This window comes from Argentina silus (genome assembly GCF_951799395.1).
Source record: "Argentina silus genome assembly, chromosome: 9".
Taxonomy (NCBI): domain Eukaryota; kingdom Metazoa; phylum Chordata; class Actinopteri; order Argentiniformes; family Argentinidae; genus Argentina; species Argentina silus.
In genome coordinates, this window is record NC_139663.1 from 5,309,067 (window position 1) to 5,331,711 (window position 22,645).

At 39.7% G+C, this 22,645-nt stretch overlaps 1 protein-coding gene across 1 annotated transcript in view; it reads right to left on the reverse strand.

The window, feature by feature from the left end:
- bahcc1a (BAH domain and coiled-coil containing 1a) overlaps positions 1-9,264 on the reverse strand; it is a 67,894-nt gene extending 58,630 nt beyond the window's left edge. Inside the window, exons 1-2 of the mRNA XM_083676628.1 lie at positions 9,094-9,264; positions 5,688-6,015 (exon numbers count right to left, since the gene is read on the reverse strand). Of these exons, the coding sequence (XP_083532754.1) occupies positions 5,688-5,863 (176 nt within the window). The 5' untranslated portion in view covers positions 5,864-6,015; positions 9,094-9,264. The remainder of the gene's footprint in view (positions 1-5,687; positions 6,016-9,093) is intronic.
- Between the last annotated feature and the right edge of the window lie 13,381 nt (positions 9,265-22,645).

Here is a 22,645-nt window from a genome sequence, read left to right on the forward strand (position 1 = left end):
AAAGGTGAGTTTCAAGTACTTCTGGAATTCAGATCTTTATTACCTGATGTAATATCAGTCACTTGAAATACCTGATGGTACCTATATCCAGATTGCCTATAGTACTTTTTTATGGATGGTATTGTAAGCTTGATATAATAAAACAAAACTGAGATTGAGTTTGTAATGTAAGTAGTTGGTGGGTCATCATCTAAATCACAAGACTGTATCACAGACAAGGATGACTGACACTCAAACTCAAATGGTCACCAGTGACACAATAGCTCAGGTGATTGGGCAAGTTTCCCATGGCAACACTGCTTGCTTGAGAGTGAGAGGGTGGAGCACGCAGAGGGATTACCCCACCAAAGACGCTTGACCACTTGACTGGCCGAGCAGGCAGTGTGGATTACCAGTGGGAGTAGCAGGCACGGGTGACAGGTAGTGGCACCGACTGGCCAGGTGTGTGTTTCAGCCAGGTGTAGGGTGCCAGATGAGCCTATGCCATCCAAGGAGACTCCAGTGACATCATGTCTGCTCTGTCTGTGGTCATGTCATCTCACAACAATCCACAAACAAGCACGGTGACTGGCGAGGCTTTTCACTCCTTACAGAGGCCCAGAAAGGGAGGAAAAAAAACACAGGCATAAATACTAGAGGCCCATGGCCAAATGGAACTTGGCCTGGAACCCACGTTCTGTCACTGAACTCCCACCACACCAGCTCCCTGAAACAAGTCGCTTTTTAATGTAATATTTTGTGGGTTATTTAAGATGTCATTTTTCTTTCGCTCAGACTTCAAAGGTGGGTCTCAAAGCTTTTATTTTCCTAGCCAAATCCCCAAATTGCTTCTGATTTAGAGTGCCGGCCTGGCAGTAGTTGTTGGTAGGTGGTGTTAAATAATTACAGTGAGGTGCTCCAGACTTCGGCCACTGCCCCCGTCTGGGCTGAGGATTGGTTAAGAGGGGGGAGAGGACTGAGTGTTCACAACACAAGAGCTGCAAGGCCAAGAAAAGGCGCCCATCTCACAAACAACCTTCATCCACTCACCAAGGTTTCTTTTCTATACCTCAGGGTTGTACCTCTACCAAACACCTGTGTTTGTCTTTGATGCCTCCTCCCCACAACCCCTCCTCCCCACAACCCCAAGCCCCTGAGATATCCCAGCAATGAGCCATTCAATAAAACCCATAGTAAAGTTATTTATTCTTCTTTGGAAAAAAACAAAGGGGAGAAGCGAGACAGGCAGAGCTAACCTTTGAAGAGGGAAGCTGCTCGGATATCCAGCCAGGACATAAAAACCAAGGGACTGACAGGGACATCCTACCAGAAAACAATAAAGGGGGAGGAGGGTGTGTTTTTTTATCTTTAACAACATGCCGTAAAACACACACAAAGCTGGGCTCTGCAACAATGGCCCAGGGCAGAGGAGGTTGGCTAAAACAGAAGTGGCAGGAAGACCACCGCTTCCCAGACAGAAGGACCTTCCTGGTGAGAATGGGGGAAGGGTAGGAGAGAGGGCAGCACTGAGAGAGAGAGAGAGAGAGAGAGAGAGAGAGAGAGAGAGAGAGAGAGAGAGAGAGAGAGAGAGAGAGAGAGAAAGAAAGAGAAAGAGAAAGAGAAAGAGAGAGAACGGGCGACATGTAAGGGAAGGGGAGCAGGGAGTGAAGTGGCATAAATATGAGCGTTGATTACATGGGGTGTTTAGAGCTGATCTCAGCCATGGACAGTCCCAGAACCCCCCCCCCCCCCCATAGTTTCAGCACACCCACACTTCAGAGACACAGCCCAATGATCAGAACAATATGGCTGAAAGATGAAGCCAGGCCATAAATGCCAGCAGTAAAGACAGCTCCACAGTGTCTCATGGTTTGCTGCTATCAAGCTGCTGCATTCTTGCCTGATCATCCAACCAGTAGGGAAGTTTTGGGAGTTATTTTTCTCCCTCCTCCAACCCAAGGTGGGAGGTCTTGCATTTGATGAAAAGTTAAAAACTGTAAAATGAACTGTGTATACCTATCCGTGTCGCCGAATGAAATGACACATCCGCCTCCTCTCAACAATTGGATGAATCAACATGTCTGTACCTCTCTGTGCGTGTGAGTGCAGTACGTGAGAGGAGAAATAGTTGTACCGTCACATTCACAAGACAGTGCTAGTACAGGCTACAAATCAACCACCTGAAATGCAGTACAAATGACTGACTGTAGGTGAAGAAAGACAGAGGCAAATAAATACTGACAGAATGTCTTGCGGGGGTTAGTAACATGGTTCAGTGGACAAGTGGGAATGTAGGCTCCTTGATGGCGTCCGCTGTCTGTAGATGCCAGATTGCAAGCAAAATAACCATTCTGTGGAAGCGAGAGGGAGCATTTCCTCCAAAAGATGTTGAAATTCTGAAACCCAGCTCGGAACTGAGCTAGGAACCTGGCTAGGAACCTGCTTCTGAATGCATTTTTACATCAACCCTGAAATATTCATGCTCTTTGTAAAGTATTCATATGAACCAGTGTGTGAGTTAGTCCCCAGGGGAAAAGCACAGAGAAACTGAAGGATTCAACACACTCAGCAAACAACATGCACAATTGTGCTAATGGTAACGCACAGGATATTTGAAGGGACACTAATGACCTGTCCTGTCAAGACAAAAAAAAATGGGGAACCCGTTTGGTTGGACACACCAAAATGTGATTACTTCAAAACTATGTGCTGTTAGGAACAGATTTGGTCGGTGTTAAATATATTCAAATGCATATTTGATTTGGTTTTATTCATTGCCACTTGAAATCGTAGGCCCTTGTTTGGTTAAGACATATACTGGTAAGAAGCATTTAGCTTTGTAATGTATGGGTTATTTTTCAGTGAAAGTCCTATTATTGACATTGATGTGAAGTCAGGTAAAATACATTATGATGATGTGACTATCAACACAGTAACAACTTGGATAGCATTGGTATCTATTTATAGGGGATATATGCTACCTTAATTACACATTTTACGCTAATTTATAATTTATGTGAATTATCATCAATTATGCTCAAGTGTTCATCAAACTATTCACATGATGCTTGACATATTCAAACATTAAACAATTAAAAATAAATTAACAGAGACAATTAACATAAAAAAACAAACAAATAAATGAGACATTGTAATGAATACCTTGTAAGATTAACTTAATGTAAATATTTCTAAAATTATCTTCTGCTAAAAAAAAAAACATTGTAAAGTGTTAACTCCCTTTAGTGAAATGGTGAAAAGGTGGTAGAGACTAAATTCGTCAGTCACACCCATGAAGTGTTGAGGAGTCTGGATATTTTTTTTCTAGAACAATACGCCACCTGTGCTGTTCATTGAACAGTGATGACATTTTGGTAGGCCTAGAATCTATGGTGGTGCAAGCAGCAGCATAACAACAAATGACATGCCACATCCGGTTAGCAACACACCTGTACCCTGTAGCTCGCAATTAAACATACAAGAAAAAACATGAACCTTGTGTGTGTGTGTGTGTGTGTGTGTGTGTGTGTGTGTGTGTGTGTGTGTGTGTGTGTGTGTGTGTGTGTGTGTGTGTGTGTGTGTGTGTGTGTGTGTGTGTGTGTCTACCTGGTCTGCACCTAGTGAAGGACTATCACTATATCAGAGACACAGTTTTGATAATGATAAACAGTTTTGGCCTGATAAAATACATTAATAATCTTTTTCAAGATTCCCCATTCAAAAATGTCATTGAACATTGAAGATTCTCTTAATGGGTCTATAACTGTACTATTTCCTTACAACCTCTCTTAAAATTAATTGAATTGAGACCCCGTAGGTAGAATGATTAAAGATTGGACCCAGTAGGTAGAATGCCTTAAATTTTCAAATGATGGATTTTGCCAGGAACTCTGCATGAGGTGCAGACCAACCACTGCTAATCAATGAAAGCTTAGCTAAATTAAATGAATACATTGTTTAGACATGCATTAGCATTGTAAATATTAAAAATCAACTATTAAAAATATGATTGGCCAAAATGTCATATAGTGAGATTAGTTTTTACCATATTTTAGAAGAGGGAAAAAATCACTGTGTTGAAACACTGGACAGCATGGTTGGGCGAAATGCCATGAAAACCCCTACAGCACACACTACGCATTTACAGACATAACCAAACCTGCTGCAACTGTCCTGTCTCTGAGGTTACCACCCCCACCATTGTCAGTGGCCCTAGAATGACCAGGGGTGCATGCATACCAGTCAGAAAGGGGAAGAGGCCTTGTGGGTCTTGTGAACAAATGTTGATTGAAATTGATATTGATTATATATATTTCCAATACAAAACAGGTATTTATTAGAACTGACCTAATGGTTATAATCAGAGTACATTAGGACAAATGGCACACTGAAATAAAACATTCAAATGAATAGCATCAATAATTGTAAAATGTGCTGTCTCAGCATCATTGACAAATCTAGTAGGTTTCTGACCAGTCAACTGCGTGATCACCAGAAAGCCTGACATGAAATGGATATTCCATGGATAGGTATTTTGATATCTTCAATCGTGATCCCAATGTATGGGGATATTATTTATTTATTTAGCGATATTTTGTGAAATTAATTGTGAAAACATGTGATGACAGAATAAAGACATACGATTTTTTCATGTATTATTCAGTGTGACATGCCTAAATGCAACTCTGCTGTAGATTTGTTTCTCCAAACTATTGTTCAAGTTTGACACATATTTGATTTGCGCCTCCTATCCATACATTTAATTTTGTATGTATTAATCTATCATTTAGCACCGTCCCCAATGTAGTTGATCCATTTGATCGCCCAGTGAGGACACACAAGCCCACCAACGCACGCACTTCCATGTTTACACACATGCACATTTGCATGAGGTACACTTTAAAACTAGATACCAACGTCACTTGTTAAACCTGATGCATGCACTGTGAACCCATTCGCACCCCGACACTTCAATGCCCAATATAGAAGGAGGATTTTCTGGTATTACACAAGCCAGCAACTCTTCCCATCCACATCTATGCCACATTCGACCCCCCACCAGAGCACTTCCGTGAACAATGTACGCCCAGGCTTTTGTTCAGGTGATGGCCATCAACTTCAACAGCGTGACACTCATAAATGACAATGTAACCAAAATATCACTGAGGATAAAACAAAGGGGGGATCCGATGGCGAAGCCTGTATGGACTAAGGTCATTAAAAACTAGCACAGATCCAATGAAATAGGCCACATCTTGACTTCAATGTTGGGCCTATATTCTTTTCACATAGTTGTTCACTAAAACAAATTGTCATTTTACCCCCAATAACATCAACACATGTTTAAGCTAATCATACATTGTGTATTAGCCTATAAGTGTGCATAATCTAACACTTTTGAATTATGATCTGGCTTTGCTTTACCCAACCGTAGAACCTGAGGTTTCTGGAAACCCCGCTGATAAGAGACTTCCTGTAGATCCTAATGTAACAACAATATCAATTTTAACATCTTCTGTACAAAACTAATTTCATTTTCCTTCACTGCCATTGTGTCATCCTCTCCAAATGCCTAATGCATATAGCCGCAACGCACCACATTCACGCGAGCGAGGAGTGGTGACATTTGACACAAATTCGATGGGCTTAATACTATATTTTCCTTGTGCTCAAATATAGTAGGATCAAACAACACATATATCTTTAACCAACCTGAATGCGGAGCCATTGGGATGTGAGAAGGGTAGTATTTTCCTGGCGGGAAATGACCGGCATGCTGTACAGAACTATGGCCGGTGGAGGCGATCCGAGAGGCGGCGCGGTGTACCAATGCGCCTCGCTCCGATAGGAGGTGTGCAGGCGCAGCGAAATCCCTTCCTTCCATCCTGGTGAATGTTGAGTAATCCGAAATCCAACGAGGAGACCAAAATAATCAAATGCAACCCATATATATAATCCTTTTCTGTAGGTCTAAGTATTACATTTAGTTGGTCGTAGGCTTCTCCAACCAAAAACGTAGCCCCCAATCATCCTTTTCTGCAAAGAATAAACAAGACAAACATCTATTATTAGGGAGAGCCCTTGGGGGAAAAAATAGCTGGCAGTTTTGTTTGTCGGGTATCATATGCTGGAAGCATTGCAGTAGTAGCCTATAATTTTGTTACATCGTGAAAAAAGTATAAATGTCATACTACAGGCAACCTACTGAGAACTATTTAGAAGCAGTGTAAGTATGCAATTCAGACAAAAGCGTCCCTCTGTCTTTCCATGCTCGAGAGGGAGTGTAAACGCTGTGAGAAAACAAGTCGTCATCAGCTATAGCCCTCAATAAGAACAGCTACCAAAATCTTTTATGTTTTCCAAAGGCTTCCTGTATGGCAGATGCATTCTGATATCGACACGGCTATAGAATCACATTGCATTGTAGAAACATGCTTTCTAATAGACTATCATATGACAGTGTACGGTTTACACGCATCAGATATATTTGTTCAAGGTCTAATTTTGTGTTGTGATGCTTAAATGCCGTTTTTCTTTTTTTTTGTTATTTCATAGGTTGTCACAAATCCCCTCAAAATAATCATAAGGCCTACGTTACCTATTGCCAACTGTCCATTTCGTAAAATTATACTTAGGCTAATCTGAGATTTGCATATCTTTTTAAAAATGCACCAATCAATTAATTATGATAACAACAATTATTAAGATTTTCTTATGATACTAATGAACCAAATGAATGATTTGAGATATGACTCAAAATATTGCATTTCGGAAAGCATGGTTTATTATAGGCATCGGCCTATTGATTAGGCCTAAATTGCGGTGACATTCCCATCTCAAGGTGAACACATGCTTCCCCCTGCACATATTGCCTTTGACTTATGCAGGCATGTTAAAATGTATAGTTCATCATTTATAAATGATTGCTTGTTTCCGAAAGGCTCATTACAATATTGGACTCTGTCATAATAATGCATGACAATGGGATGTTGCCTGGACAGCAGGCTTGAACGTGATTCAAGCGTGTGAAATCTTTTAGCCTAATTCTACTGAAACCGCCATTTGAAAATTACACATCAACATCCGTCGACCAAAACGTCATTATCAATTAATCAAGAAAATACGGTCTGAACATATACTAAACCAAAACACAACACAACATCATGCATATATGGTACGTCTAATGCAAGGCATTGAAATTGAATACTTCAGCATTACCGACGACAGCATGACTACAAAACTGTGTGTGTGTGTGTGTAGGCCTGTGTGTGTGTGTGTGTGTGTGTGTGTGTGTGTGTGTGTGTGTGTGTGCGTGTGTGTGTGTGTGTGTGTGTCCATGCAAATAACTGCACTCTCACTCTCTTCATCTGTCGTGACCTATTTACGCTTTTATTTCAGGTAATCAAAAAGGAGCAACCCTTATGCGGCTTTAGCCAACAGTTACAATATCATTGGGTCGAGATAAACACTATTATTTTACAAGATAATCAAGTGTAGACGTGCATTCATTGTATATAGGTTAATGTTTCTGAATCTGTGGAAATACGATATAGCCTATCTGGTTATTTTCTTACCTTATATGAATTAACTAATTAATTAATAAGTAGCCAGTACATTTGAGAAAGAACATTCGGCTAGATAGGAAAACTGGCAGTATAGTATACTTCACGAAATCGTATGATTTCATATAAACCTGTCCATAAATGCCTTTCGTGTTTCTTCAGCACAAAATATCTAATTTACAAATAAAAGATGAATCCCCCAAAAAACTCTACTGGGAAAATTCCAAGGTGAATGGTGGTCAGGAAGACTGTCTTTGTCTCCACATTGAGACTGCTTGCAGGCAGCCATTACCGTCCTTCACCGAGCTGATAAATTCAGAAGCCACCCCCGCCTACATCGGACGATAAAAAACAAGACTATTCAAGAACGAGCTGATTGCAAAGCCGTATCACGTTATAAAAGCTCAGAGAAGCTACGGATATTTGGGGCCAGTGCAATCATATTATTACATAGCGTAATAAACGCAACGCTTTGTGGTTATAGTGAAACAAAGCTGTAGCCTGCGCTGTGTGAATTTCTATCGAAAACTGTTCTATTTGCTAAAATGTTCAAATGATCGACACCCATAATTCAATTGCATTGCCCATTTCGTTTTCAGAATCCGGTCGGACACAGGAACTCAGATGATAAATCAAATTATCTTTTATAGGTCGGATCATGCTGCGGGAGAGGCGACCATCCACGACAAAGCTGGCCGGGTGGCAATACACTATGGCTGGGCTACGATAGTAAACATTCCTCCTAATGCAAATAGCCTACTCAACGTAGTGTATAGGACTAGCCTATGTTACTTAATAAACCAGGTTGACAATCAAATTATTGATTAAACCATTTGCTAAGAGACAATTGTAGTAGGCCCAAATTAAATTAAAACATTTAAGCGAGCATGTAACATGAAATATTGTATACAAATAAGATCTGCTATAAAATAAACGATTTAAGCAAAACTACAACGATAACTCGTTTTCAAATTGATTAAAGCAGCCGTCGATCAATAAATCTCGACCAAAACGATTACGCCGCTACCTCAATTTTTCCTCTGTAAAATTAAAATGTTAAGGAGCCTATTCTGTAATAATGCCTATTGCAGCTTCCCAACAGAAATCCACAATTATAGTAACCCGGCATAATAATAATAATAACAATAACAATAATAATAATAATTACTAGTAGCCTAGTATATTATAATAATTATAATAATATGTATTAATTAGGTATTAGTCAACCACATAATTAAATAATACAAATTGTAGTAAGAAGCCCATAAATAGGCATATGTTCAAAGCTAAATATCGAAATATGACATTAAAGGAAGTGTGTAATATTGGCCTGGCATGTTATACACTTGCATGCAGATATTACACTGTTATAGGTGGTATATAGGCCTAATAATATGTTTGGAAGATTATCTATGTTTTTGTAGTATAGGCTCATTAATGCTTCCTTTGATAATTTCTTTAATATGCCATTTCAAATGTTAGGTGCTTGATCAAATGAAAGCAAATATTTATTTTTACCAAGATCAATAAAATGCAATAGAAAATTACTTACTGGTATGTTAAATCCTTGCATAACAATACATTATAAAATTATAAAATAAAGAAAGAAAAGGCGCAGACCAAGAATGACGCTCATTTTAAAAACGTGTGGCTACGGGTTAGCCTACATCCTATAGTTTCCCATTTGAAGCTGTGCAGTTGTAGTCGTTCAATCTGCTAAAAGCACCGGGATTCGGCCTTCTAGACTAGTGAATCGAGGCTCGGATCTCCGAACAGCAATTCTCTTTCCCAGTGCACTGATCAGCTCGTGCCTCGCATCTCAGGGAGGGTAAACACATTCGCCCATTGGCCGGATACCTGCATGTTAATGAGCTCGTGCCGCTCGCCCGGGGACACATGAGATGCTGATTGGCCTGCTTCACGAACCAATGCTGTAGCGACGGGCAATGCCGAACAACGTGATGGGCGCCAGATTTAAAGTTTTAGAGGAGACTTTACATGTAGGTATTAGCAATTGTGGAAAACATAGACCTGCATCCAAAAGGCTACTACCAATAATGGAAATGTGCATAAAGAAGCAATTTTATGTAAAAAAAAAAAACATGTTTATGTATATGCCTATTCATAATAAAATAATGAGGCAGTTTTAACATATTCATTATGTTATATGTCAAAACTAATTCAACATGTATTCATATTTTAGACCAGAAATATAGTGTTTTAGTTTATTCTGGGATGCTACTTTACCTTTTGAAATCCTTACATTCAGCTAATAGCCACCTATAAATGCATGACAAATATTTAAGATCCCAATTAAGAATGAGATCAATGGCAGGTTTGTGTTAATATTTTTCATATAGCCTGGAATTAAATATCTACTTTATGCAACAAATCATTGTTGTTTATACCTGTGGTGCAGAGCACAACAATAACTTCACAGCTCTTCAGCTCCAATGGAGAGTGGACATACAATAGACTCTGCTAATTTGGATAACAAACAATTACAGCATTGTGGCTGTTCAGTTGCATTGTAGATGACGATAAAGGAGAAATCTGCAAGTAGGTCTTCAAAAGGAGAAGGGGAATACAAAGGCAATATTATAACTTTTATGTGACTGGCTGAACTTCTGATATATATTTACAAAGTCTGTCGACATCCCTGAAAGGCTTTGTAAGCCCATGATCATGTCTGTCATGCTTAGATAAAATAGACGAAAAGTTTCGAGTAGGATAATGTTACAAACCAATATTTCTCCTGTATTTTAGGCCCTGTGTAATGTTTAAAAAGGGTCCCACTCAATATACGTTTTGATTGGCTGGCATATTGCCAGAGCATTGTCACTCACAGAGTGTAAACAAGACTCTGATTGGCTGATGGCCGGACTGGCATTGGGCTGTCTGAAAAAAAAAGCAATAACTGGCCCTGCGGTTTCAAGGCGTCCCAGGGTTAGATGATGAAAGGAGATAAGAAGAGACTGTTTCAAGGCTCTCCATAGGCGGACCCCATTGGCCCTCAAGCCATATGAGTCAAGCGTGAATCAAAGGGAATACGGCAGAGAGGGGAAATTATACGTTATATATTAAGAAATTGAGGTTAGATTTCGGATAAATGCGAAGCAACAATGGTTCACGGTAAACGTTTCGAGACAACAGCCATGAAATACCCGATGGAATACTGCGAGTAGGTAGCGTTTATAGAGAAAGAAGTGGAACTGCAAGCCCTGAATCGCCCATATGGAGTCCTGTTTCAATGGAGAAAATCTACATGGAACCTTTCAGCAATATTTAAACAACTAGTGCATAAGGTTTGTCATAGATAGTGGTAAACAAATAGCTGCTTGTAGAAAATACTGCTTTTTTACTTCATTGAAATGAATAACTGGATGATCTCCACGTAATTAACATTAACAAGTTAATAATAGCCTTCCACAGATCAGTCGCTGTAAATTCAGATTAGTGTCTATACACCCTACGAGCAGTGAAATCAGTTGGGAGAATGTCATAGAGGAAAAAATGCTGTGTGTTATGAAAGGAGTTAGTTAACTGCAAACGTATATTAACTGCAAAAAAAACAACGATCTAGGCTTGAGCAATAGGCTATACGATTGTAAATATTGTGTCCATTGTGTGCATCTCTTGCAATAAAATGTGTAAATACTGCAAAATAAGTAGTGTTTATCTGAGAAAACAATAGGCCTACAGTTAGATAACATTTAGACATAAGCTATGGTACAAGTATTATTTCACATTAGATTTGGCACTTTATAACAGATAAGATAATTAGATGTAGCCTCAAGAAAGGTCTAGAAGAATTATCATGGGAATAATCGGAGCAACTGTCTATTGTCTTGACATTACATTCCTTTATTTTAGGCCTAATAAAAGTGAAAGTTAATACGTGTTTATCCTTTTTCTGATTTATTGTTCATGAATGTAGACAATACATCACATTTATAAACATATACAGTATTATGTTGGACAACACTGTTTGCAATATTGGGCAAACAAAGTGTGAATGTTTCCTACATGAGATTGAATGGCCGGAATTGATCTACAAAACTCATCACCATGGCTCTGGCTAGGTTTGTGACCCCATGACCTAGGGCGCAGGCCTCGTTTCACCAGCATGGGTGGGAAAAAATAAATATATTTTATAATAACCCTCCATTAGCCAATCCGTATGAGTTTCCATATGAAGATTTTTGAGCATGTTAGTATTTAATATACTTAGTATAAACTATTATTGGATGCTGTCGTTTGTTCAAAACTTAATTGTCATGCAGATCCATAGCCTAATATTCATAGATTGAAATCCATTTGATATCTAGGCCTGCATACATACTGCTATAATGAATTTTGGACGACTCTCAGAATTTATCGGAGGTAAAATGAAAGACAAAGCGATAAAAAAAAACAAATGTTTTCACACATTGTGCTGAATCAAGTTATTTGACTGAAAACAGCCCCTCCAAGCCAGCATTTTATTTTCATGGTGCTACAGTACCTTTCATGTGCAGTCCACTGTAAGACTGTACCATCAGGACAATAAGGAGTTGTATTCCTTATTCAACAAAAGGTCAAGTAGACCTGCTTAAACACGAATTTGCATTTAGCAAAGAGATGTTGGAATTAGTATTGACTTGGTTATTTGTATATGCGTGTGTATGCACGCACATGTGCGGTATAAGCAGATGGGAGGTTGGTGGTCAGTCTGAAAGCACAACACACACACACACACACACACACACACACACACACACACACACACACGATGATAAGTGTTTTTTTTTCTCTCGCTTGTGAACGCAGATCTATATAGCATCAGTGCTTGTGAACCGTGTGCCAGTGCACGCTGGCCTATGGCGCGGCACAGTGATAATTAATGCGGAGTGACTGATTTCTTTTGAATCAGACCAGTCTTACGACAAAGATTGTCCCTGATCAATGAAGCGTCTCTGATTGACACTCTCTCAATCTCCCACCCACATCCAACGACCGGAACATACCCCTGTAACCACGCCAGCCCAGTGGACAGAAATTCCAAGCTCAGCCTAAACCTTGGATTTATTCGCATGTGCACTTCGTTTTACCTCAACCCAATATGCTAATGCTGAGATATGTGAGATATCAGATACGCCGAGATCATGATCAGCTGGAGCACGAGACCTGTCATTGTGCATTAGGCCTAAATCCCCAGAATGTGCAATGTCTCATAAAGGGAGCCAATTGAATACGAATTAGTATAGCGTATAGAAATATTGTGTTTGGTCAACCCCCTTCTGACATAGAATTTAATAACAAATACACAAAAACAATGTGTTCAGCAATTCACGACTATCATGTAACCTGCTACTAGATCTTGCGCTGATATCATGGTATGAACGACGCTGAAGGTTGGGCTTGTCGGTGTTTTGTACGATGCATAAACTCGGCCATTTGATGTCCATGGATTCAATAATAGGAGGGTTTGGGCTCGACGTTCAGACTGTGCATTATATTGACGTCCTTCGCTCATAAAGCCCTTGTGGAGGAAGGGAAGCTCTTCTCGTCCAGAATGGCAACCACAAACGTTCGAGGAGAACAAGGGGGGATATGCTAGGTCTACAGATTAGCCAACAAAGTCCACCATCAATGGAGCGTTTTTGGTGTGAATCTCGTTAGTTTATACTGTGTTGGTTATGGGTGAGGATGTAAATGCTGACTGAATAGAGCATTAACTAGGCCTATACGCGCGTCTACATTTTCAACATTAGCTCACAAGATTTAAAGACAGAGGGATAGAGGAAAAAAATTGAAGCTATATGGAATTGAAGACAATCAACATGTTTCTAAGGCACTTATGTTCGTGTGTGTGTGTGTGTGTGTGTGTGTGTGTGTGTGTGTGTGTGTGTGTAGCCTGTGTGATAGGCATTACGTTAAACACGCCACTGCAATAGGCTACATAAATGCAACATTATTGATTTGTCACTCGGAAAAAAGCAATGTGACACATCTAAATGAGTACAGTAATGTATAAACAAACACAACACTATGCAACGTAACCTCTCAATGGCTGTGTGTGTGTGTGTGTGTGTGTGTGTGTGTGTGTGTGTGTGTGTGTGTGTGTGTGTGTAGCCTATTTATACTTTACCCTTTGCTGCACAATTACACAAGTAATGAAGTAACATAATTCAGAATTATTTCAGTTCTTCTGAAGTTTGATGGATTGACTACATCTTCGCAATAGGTAAAAGTTAACACTTTCTAGGAGGCACATGCGCACAATTACTCATTGGCCATGATACCTCACAGTCATACTATGATATCTACAACTGTAACTAAATCTATAACTATGATATCTCTATTACTTTTTTTTAACTGACGTAAAATGCGATATGAACGCATACTAACTGTATACTCTAAGTAAAATGTTACCAAGTTGATATTGTATAAGTTGCAGTTCAATTTGTCTAGAAAAGGACAATTAGGCTTTGTCAGTCTATAGGCTCTGATGTAATCAATGGTGATATATTCCAGTTACAGAGTAACCTATAGAAACCCTGTGCTCATGAAGGTTAGTGCAAAAGAAAAACAATATTTGATAGTGAACAGGATTGGCAATGCCTGGGAATCGGCCCAAGGTCGAAAAGGTCTGCTAGGAGAATGTTTACTCTCTTATTGATTTAATTGTTTTCTTTATTTCATTATAACAAATAATGGGATTTTCCTAAAAGAAAAAAGAAGCCTTACACGAAGTCCAGAAGCGGCATGGAGATAAAGGGGAAACTGAGAAATTAAAGACACCACTCGCCAGTCCCTTCGTTGATAATTCAGAACGGCTATGGTAAGAGAACACTGCAGTCTAACTATTTCGCTTCTCTAGTCTTTGAGCAAGAAACACACACTAATTTGCGACTTAAACCATTTATTTTCCAATCATTCCATCAGATACATTTCCCAAAATATCCTGAGCCTGGACAATTCAAATAAAATGACCACCATTTTAATGACATGTAATTAAAAGTTATCCTAGATAGGCCTATAGGACATATTAAATATTAACCCTGCATGGCAGAACCCTATTCTTATTTTTTTTTTAAAGAAAAAAATGTGTTGAACCCCTTCTCTGTTTGAAACGGCTTTGAGATTCAAACCACTGGACCTTTCAATACTGATGCAGGACTCTCCCAACTCAAATGGCCGCAACAGCGCCGTTTATTCTCTTTCTCTCGATATATAGCTAGCCTACTCCCCTTCCCTCCAAACAAAAGGCTGGAGAAACGTGAGAATGTCCACAAACGAGCAATCCATCTCAGTCTAATCAACATTTCCACCCACATCGATTTATGCAATGTTTCCGTCATCCTTGGAAATTAAATGCAAAAACATCGTTGAGATCCAATGCCTTTTGCGCTTGAACATAAGAATACGAGAAAAACTTTGCCTACATGACCAGGTTGAGTTTACACGCGAAATTTCTCTATTGAAAAAACAACCCGTTCCAGCTGTACTTACTCTTACAAAGGGTTACATTGACTTGTATAGTCGCACCAATGTTTAGAACGCGCACAAACAAAATAGACAGTAGAGATTCGAGTGATGTTTTTGCAGGGTTCTGCCTCTCTTAAAATAAAATGCAATCCACAAAATTGGAAAACTCATTGCTTCGAGAGCTTTTCTTTTAAAGACGCATCTATTATAGCCTGCAGGGCATTGGACAATTGTGTCCTCTAATTTGGAGAATTGTTTCGTTAAAGGCAAATTCCCATTTCTTCTCAAATATCCCCGGAGCAAATTTGTCTCTCTTTACCTTTAAGTTCACCGACCAGGGAACCTGACGTCATATTCTTAACCCCTTCACTACCACACTGGAGAGAGAAGAGTCTTTAATTTCCTACCTTTTCCTTTGAGTTACTTTATAACATTACATTCAGCCAAATGACACTTGAGTTTTATTTCATTTAAATTAGCCTACATTTCAGTCAATTGGAGCATATATAACACAAGCTAGATAAAGTAAAGCAAGTAAGAAACTAAGAAAGTATTAAAATATATAGTATCTGAACAATTTTGAAATGATATGCTAGTCTAATTGATTATGGCAGAAACACAATCTATTATTTTCTAAGAGTAAGTCCATGTACTCTCACAAGGAGTGACCAGGGACCTTAGTGTGCCCTCCAACTACAGTATATGCTATTTATTGCTTTGGTCTTCATCTGAGACCTGTGGGATTTGAGGCATTGACAGACACTTTTGGGAGGGTCTCTATAGCAGAAATCAAGTAGAGCAGCTGCTATCATCTGATAGACATCTCTATTATCTCTACTATCTCCCATCTGAAACAATAATTAAAAAAGTATTGTAGTTTATACTGCAAAACAAAACAAAAAGTTGTACCTACAACATATTGGCATTTAATTTGTGTATCTCACGAGGAGATGCTTGGAACATGCAGACACCTGATATAAAGTATAACCCATTTCTGCTCAATATATGACTGTAACAAAAGTAATTGTGCCATATTAAAAGAGCTGTACTGTCCCTGCAAGTCTTTTACAAGTAGTATAATTACCTGTAATGAAACATGAGCAACAAGATAATAGAATATCTTCAAATCTTGGCCGCAAGCTGTGCTGTGTCTTAACCGATGGTATTTCTTTACCATTTCTTTTTATCCCAGCTGTCTAATACAGCTGTTGGGGGCTTAAGACATACAAGGACTGTATTGTGCCTCCATCGTTAAACTTATTCTCCATGTTTTTTCCCAACATCTGCAGTGTGGGGTTGAGGGGGGTGCTGGGGGATGTTGGGGGGTTCGCATGGTGCTCCAGTGGTCATGTGACTGTGATGTCTGTTGTCACTAAAAGCTCTTGTTTGAGAGAAGAAAGGGAGTTTGTGAGGCGATCGATTTCTCACCCCAGCTGCAGGTTCCAGGGGCATTGCACAAACATCACATGGCTAAACTGGGCACAGATAATGCAGATCAGATCAGAGACTAACACAGGCCCAGTATTTCTCAGGCCTCTCCATTGCTGAGGCTGGTGAGCCCTTTGGGCTTCCTGCTTTCACATAGCCTTGCATTCATTTCAGACAACCCAGTCTTTATCCACTTCCTCACACTGGGACCCTAAATGGATTCAATTGTGAGGATTGACTTATCAGACAATTTCGATTTCTCTTACGTAGTAAATTGTACGTTATCAATACGTTGATACTAAATGAAATCACATGATTTCAGGTCATGGCAAAGAGACGAAATATGTTTACTGCAGTTCATCTAGAGAAGTCTAATAGAGTGATCATCATTCAGTGAGGCCTGATTCAGGTCAAGTGGTCACAGACTGCCTAGGATTCCATGCATACAGATGGATTTGAGGATTCGACAACTAAGGGAGACTAAACTATTACCTAAAAACATGCAGGTGTGGTGTGATACAATTTCTAAATGACCCAAGAAGGAGGAAGGTTGATGAAAGGAATATAGGTTACATTTCAAACAGGTCTCAAAACTGTGTAGTAACACTGTAATTACTATTATACTTATCTCGGAACCCAGAATTTCATCTCTTGATTGAGATTCCGCTCGCAAAGGAATTCAAAAGTGGGGACGGGAAGTCTCCACCCCCCTGAAGTTTTCACTGTAGCTCAGATTTGCAGGTATTGCAGAAAATGAATTTATGAAGTTAGCTGAAGAAGTTTTCGAAGGTTAGCAGTGTGCATTAAATTCTCTATTTAAAAAAAAAAGAAAAAAAGGGTTGAAGGTCTCCTCAACTCTCTATTTGTCTACACAATCCGTGACGCTGGTAAAATTCACCGGATCCAACCGCCTCCAAGCCCCAGTTAGCAAGTCTGACTTAGTGAGACTACTATTATACTAACATGTCATTACAATACTGTAGTAACTGCATTCATTAAATACTAGTAATGAGTTATTTTGCCATATACAATGTTGTTACAGGTACTACAGTAGTTATAACACTACTACACAGGTTCAAGAGCAATTAAATTGCATGTGTTACCACAATATGGAATAATGACATGGAATATTCATGCATGTCTTGATTTCATCAGCCATGGAAAATGGCATTTCTGGTGTCATATTCAAATGTGTTTAATTCCCTTGAATCAGCACAGTTGCAACACATAAAGGCTTAATGGTAGACACCTAGCCTCGCCATGTCAACATAGCCACTTTAAATCCTTGGGATTATAGCAGCCAATCTAGCATTCACCAACATTAGCACAAACAGGACAGACACATCTGATAATCAGACAAGTCTGAGTGGACAAAGAGTCAAATATCACCAGAATGAACATGGTGCAGCGGCCTGAGCATTCCAAACCTCCTCTCCTTGTTACGCAGTTATCTTACACAGCTGCCACAGTAAAAAGAAGGTGATGACTGATAGACTGGACTGTGATGACTGATCAATGAGAAGACATACATTCTCAGCATAGCAAGGCTAACGTAACACTTTTTGCTCTCCTTTGTGTTTTAGTTAATGGTATACAAAAAATGCTTATCAAAATGGAATGTGCATCAAGGTAAAAAAAAGAACTTGTTCTACAACTAATTATTGAAAAAAAAATACAAATGTTGAATTAGTAAAACAAATATGATCAAATACTAGAGAGGAGCAACACAAAATAAGAGTCCCTCACCATTCATGGGTGATTAGAACATCTGATCGCATGAAAAATCAAGACCAGTCGTGTCCATACATCTCGGTTTCTTAAACACTTCCAGGCCTTTCTCCATACATGCAGCTTATCTGTCACACCAACAGATAAGTTTATGTGACATGTATATGCTGTTCGCATGAAGTGCCCAATTAAAAATGTCCTTTGCAAAGATTGAATCAGTGTTTTCAGGGGCCAGTGTGCCCCCTGCAGCAGATGGCCCCTCTGTCAGATTAATTTCACATCCCAATGGCCAATTGTGTTTCAGACATAAAAGTGATGAGCCGTATTTCACCGTCTGAGCTAATACGGCTCACAAAGATGGGGGGCATTTTTATGGATCTTCAAATGCACCATATCATTCTCCCTCCCCACCTGACAAGTCAGCAGTGTCTGCCAAAGATAAAACTTTAATGCCAGATCATTTCCAGGGTGCTTCAGTGAACCAGTAGAAACAGAAACGGCCTCCAACTAAAACCTTCAGTACCCCTCTCACCATTATCCAGTGCATGCTCTGAAACCATTCATCACCTGGGGAGGGAAACAGCACAGAATGTGTACAAAAAGAATCACCACAAAATGCTAGCACATTGATGTTACAAACCTAACTGTAAAAAAAACTTTATATCAACATGATTACAGGTGACTAGTCACAGAAATAATAACTTATGATGATAATAATAATAGCTAAAATACAAACCTAAACAAACATTGGTCAGGTTTATCACTTGGCCTACAGACAGTTGCCTGTAGTAGGACAAGCAATACTGTCTGTGTCTATTGAGGAATTATAAGGATAGGATAATAAAAAGGGAGACAATTTCAAAGACTATAACATCTATTCAACACAATCACAAAAAATAACATGTATTTTGTTGTGAATTTAATATTCAATTAGAAAGATAACTCAATCAAATGATTCTGGGACAGGCATGACTATCACTGTTGATTGACGTTACTTCCATCTTTGTATTCCCATCCCCCATCATGCAGACCTGTTGAATTGAGACGCTTCAGCCAAAGTCAAATAATAGGCCTCTGAATGCTCAACAAGAAATTGCACCGGAGGCCAAGTGAAACGGATGGGGTGTATCGTTGATGACAAGACTTCGGGTTGGTTTTGAGGAAGGCGTGGACGCATATTATTGCTTGAATGATGCTAAAGCTTTTTTCAAAACAGTTCGACACCACAGAGTAGGCTATAGGAACGCACGGCGTATTGATGCAACTGAAAGTGGGCGAATTGACAGCCCAAATATGCGGATTCAGCAGCGGTTTCGGAAGAGCGCATACTGCCAAGCACATGCAAACATTCTGGCACCTGCCCCACTCCTCGACTAATTAAACATGTACAGCAAACTCTGTTGCATCAATGGTTGCATCTTGTCAATTGTATTGTTTTGTCATTTTGTAATTATCTGGAATAATGACATGATATTAGATGATACCAACCATATACTTTTGCAACATGTGTCATTTTATTGAATTTGGAGGGGTTCACTCTGACAGGGCTGGCCGACTCCCCATGCACATAAAAAGGTCTCAGGAGCAGATTACTCAAACGTTACGTTTTATTTGAAATATTCGTAATAAATACAACAAAAACAACCTAAAATCAGGCAAAGAATTAAAAGGGTAAAACAACATGCTGGTCTGGCCTATCCTTTTTACAAATACTCCATACTGTCACCCTCCCACTACCTTTTAACATCTGCACCGTTTGTGGCAAAGGGGGCGGGGGGAAGAAAGAGGACTTGTTTGCAGGACGAGTTCATGTCCCTGTTTTACACCCAGAGGACGTGACATGCGGACAAGGCAAGCCAGAGTATGGAGAACAATGTGTGGAAGAGTGAATAGCTGCACATACTCATTAGTATCATTAATCAGTAGAGACGGGGAGCTCAATGATAGAGAGGGAGGGGGTAGGTAAACCACCAGAGATGTGGAGGAAAGAGAATTGTAAAGGAAAAGAAAAACAGTGTCAATAGTCTAACTGAAAGTGCATAGCAAAATGTGGATTTAATTTTTTTTGTCTATTACCTCATGGTTAATTTGTCTCAAGCACAGCACTATATAGGACAGGGCAACTGTGGGAGTGGGAGTGTAAAAAAGATAGCGTAACCTCACTGTAAGAGTGTGTGTGAGAGAAAGAGAAGCCCAGAGAGACAGGGGCCTCCTACTGAGAAGGGAGAGAGACCAAGCATGTGGACACAAGTCAATGAAAATGGGCACAGTCACACCCTATATGCCTAGGGGTGTATTTTATAGTTATCATGGGTACAGTGAAGCAAGACTGAACCAAATCAGCCAATGATGCCATACCAAATTCTCTTTCTAACTTACTCCTATTTTCATTATAGCTCTGCCCCTGTGTTGGTAGTTTCATTGTCAGTTTGTACTGAATGTAGAAAGGATATAGCTCTTTATCTAAATAAGGCTTTAACATGAGCCACCAAACAATATTCAGAGTGGGAACTGGGATGTCTGGGGTTGGGGGGAAGGGTCAAGTCCGATTATGTAATTTGCCGGTTGCTCTGCCCATACACACATTCAATGCTACACCAAGGGATGTCCCCTATTGTTACTCACCACTTGGGTCATATACTTTCAAAGTAATGTGCAGCTATGGGAATAGTTGTGTCTAATGCCCTGGACTAGAGAACAGAGTGCTGTGAGCCCAGCAGTGTAGCTGCACAGCCTCTTCCATATACCCTATTCTGTGGGAGCAGGAGGCCCTGAGCTTGGCCATCCCAGTGCTGCAGTAGAGGCTCAGGGGAGGGTCCTGCATGGTTAGGGCAGGCTGTTTGATCAGCACATATTTTTAATTGGCTCCAGGCACCCTGGAGTGTTAGCATTGCCACGGAGTAGACTCCTACTGCACCTTCCCTAATTAAAATCATTAGGAATTCCAGGCGCATCATAAAGGATTAAATGAGACTTGTGCATGTGTGTGTGCATGTGTGTGCATGTGCATGTGCTTGTGCGTGTGTGTGTGTGTGTGTGTGTGTGTGTGTGTGTGTGTGTTTGTGTGTAGCAATAATTCATTCACATTTCTGTGTGGCTTAATTGTTTTCTTTCCTTCAACATTTTGTATGGAGGAGGGCAGGCTGTAATCCTGATGCCTTAATCAAATTAAATGCAAAGAAATCAATAAACAGATTCTCACCTAATAGTATATGTGTGTATGTGATAGTGATGAATGATACTGAAACTATTGCTTTTTGAAATAAGCAAATATACATATACAGTACGTAGGTCAATTTCGATGTAAAATACATTTAAATGTTACAGTTGATTTAAACAAAATGCATAATAATATAATGGGTGTATTACAAAAAAAAAGAACCAACCAAAAATGATAATTTAGACAATGCTGCCGCCTGAACATGAGGCAATTTGTTTTGCTGAATTAATTTTACATATGATTAAGATGTCTTATTGACAACCTGAACTCAATGATCTTGTTGCTCTGGAACAGGAGAAGGGACTGCAGAAGGGGTTGCCTCAGTGTAAAGCTTATTGCCTCCACAAACAAAGGAGGCTTAAATCTCCTAAATATCTACCACTGCTACTTTGCCCCTGGGGCACATACAAACAAGGGAGTAGTTATTTAGCCTAAGAATGGCAGCAGGGGCTCATGAGGGAAAATGCTGGTAGAGGACACATAGCAGGAGATTTAGAGCTGGTGCAACTCAAAAACATGACCCCTGAAGGCTTAACATGCACCCCGATACAAACCACTATCCAAAACCGTAAAAGCATTTTGAGCCCACTAGGAAAAATCCTGTTATTTATTGTGGTAATAACATTCTTCAAGCAAAGTTAGAAGTAGGGATTTGCGACCATTCAAACTATTCTAAAACATCTACAGTGTTGCTGGACAATAGCTTGTATGTACAGTAGCAGCACAGAGAGAAATCATGGCTGACCATTATGGTCATCAAGATTAATATTCTTCTTCTCATGGACACTGTAAGGCCCCTATTCAGATCAACAACCAATAAACTACTGTAACTCATAATGGTCAATGGGCAGCATTGTCCAGCAGAGAATGGGCATAAAATGGGTAGGCAGTATAACAATGAATGGTGTACAAAAAGTCCCAAGGATCACTGTATCTCTTGTGGTTGGAGACGTGGGGACGCGGCCCAAACAAGCCTCATATTGAACCATTGAGACATGTCCCCTCCGTCAATATCATGTCAACATTACATATAGAATATTCTCTTAATTGGCAGTGGTGATCATCTGTTCAGGTTGCTGGATTTGAGGAAATCTGTTTGTAGGCTGGTTGATCGTTGTAGATGGAGGTACAGCTTCGGGAGGAAAGATTTATAGATTTATATTTCAATTCAATTGTAACTGTAAATGTAGGGCATCATCTCCTGATGAGGACTTTGTCTAAAGGACACAGGTTATAGGCGGACAAAGCAACGTATCAT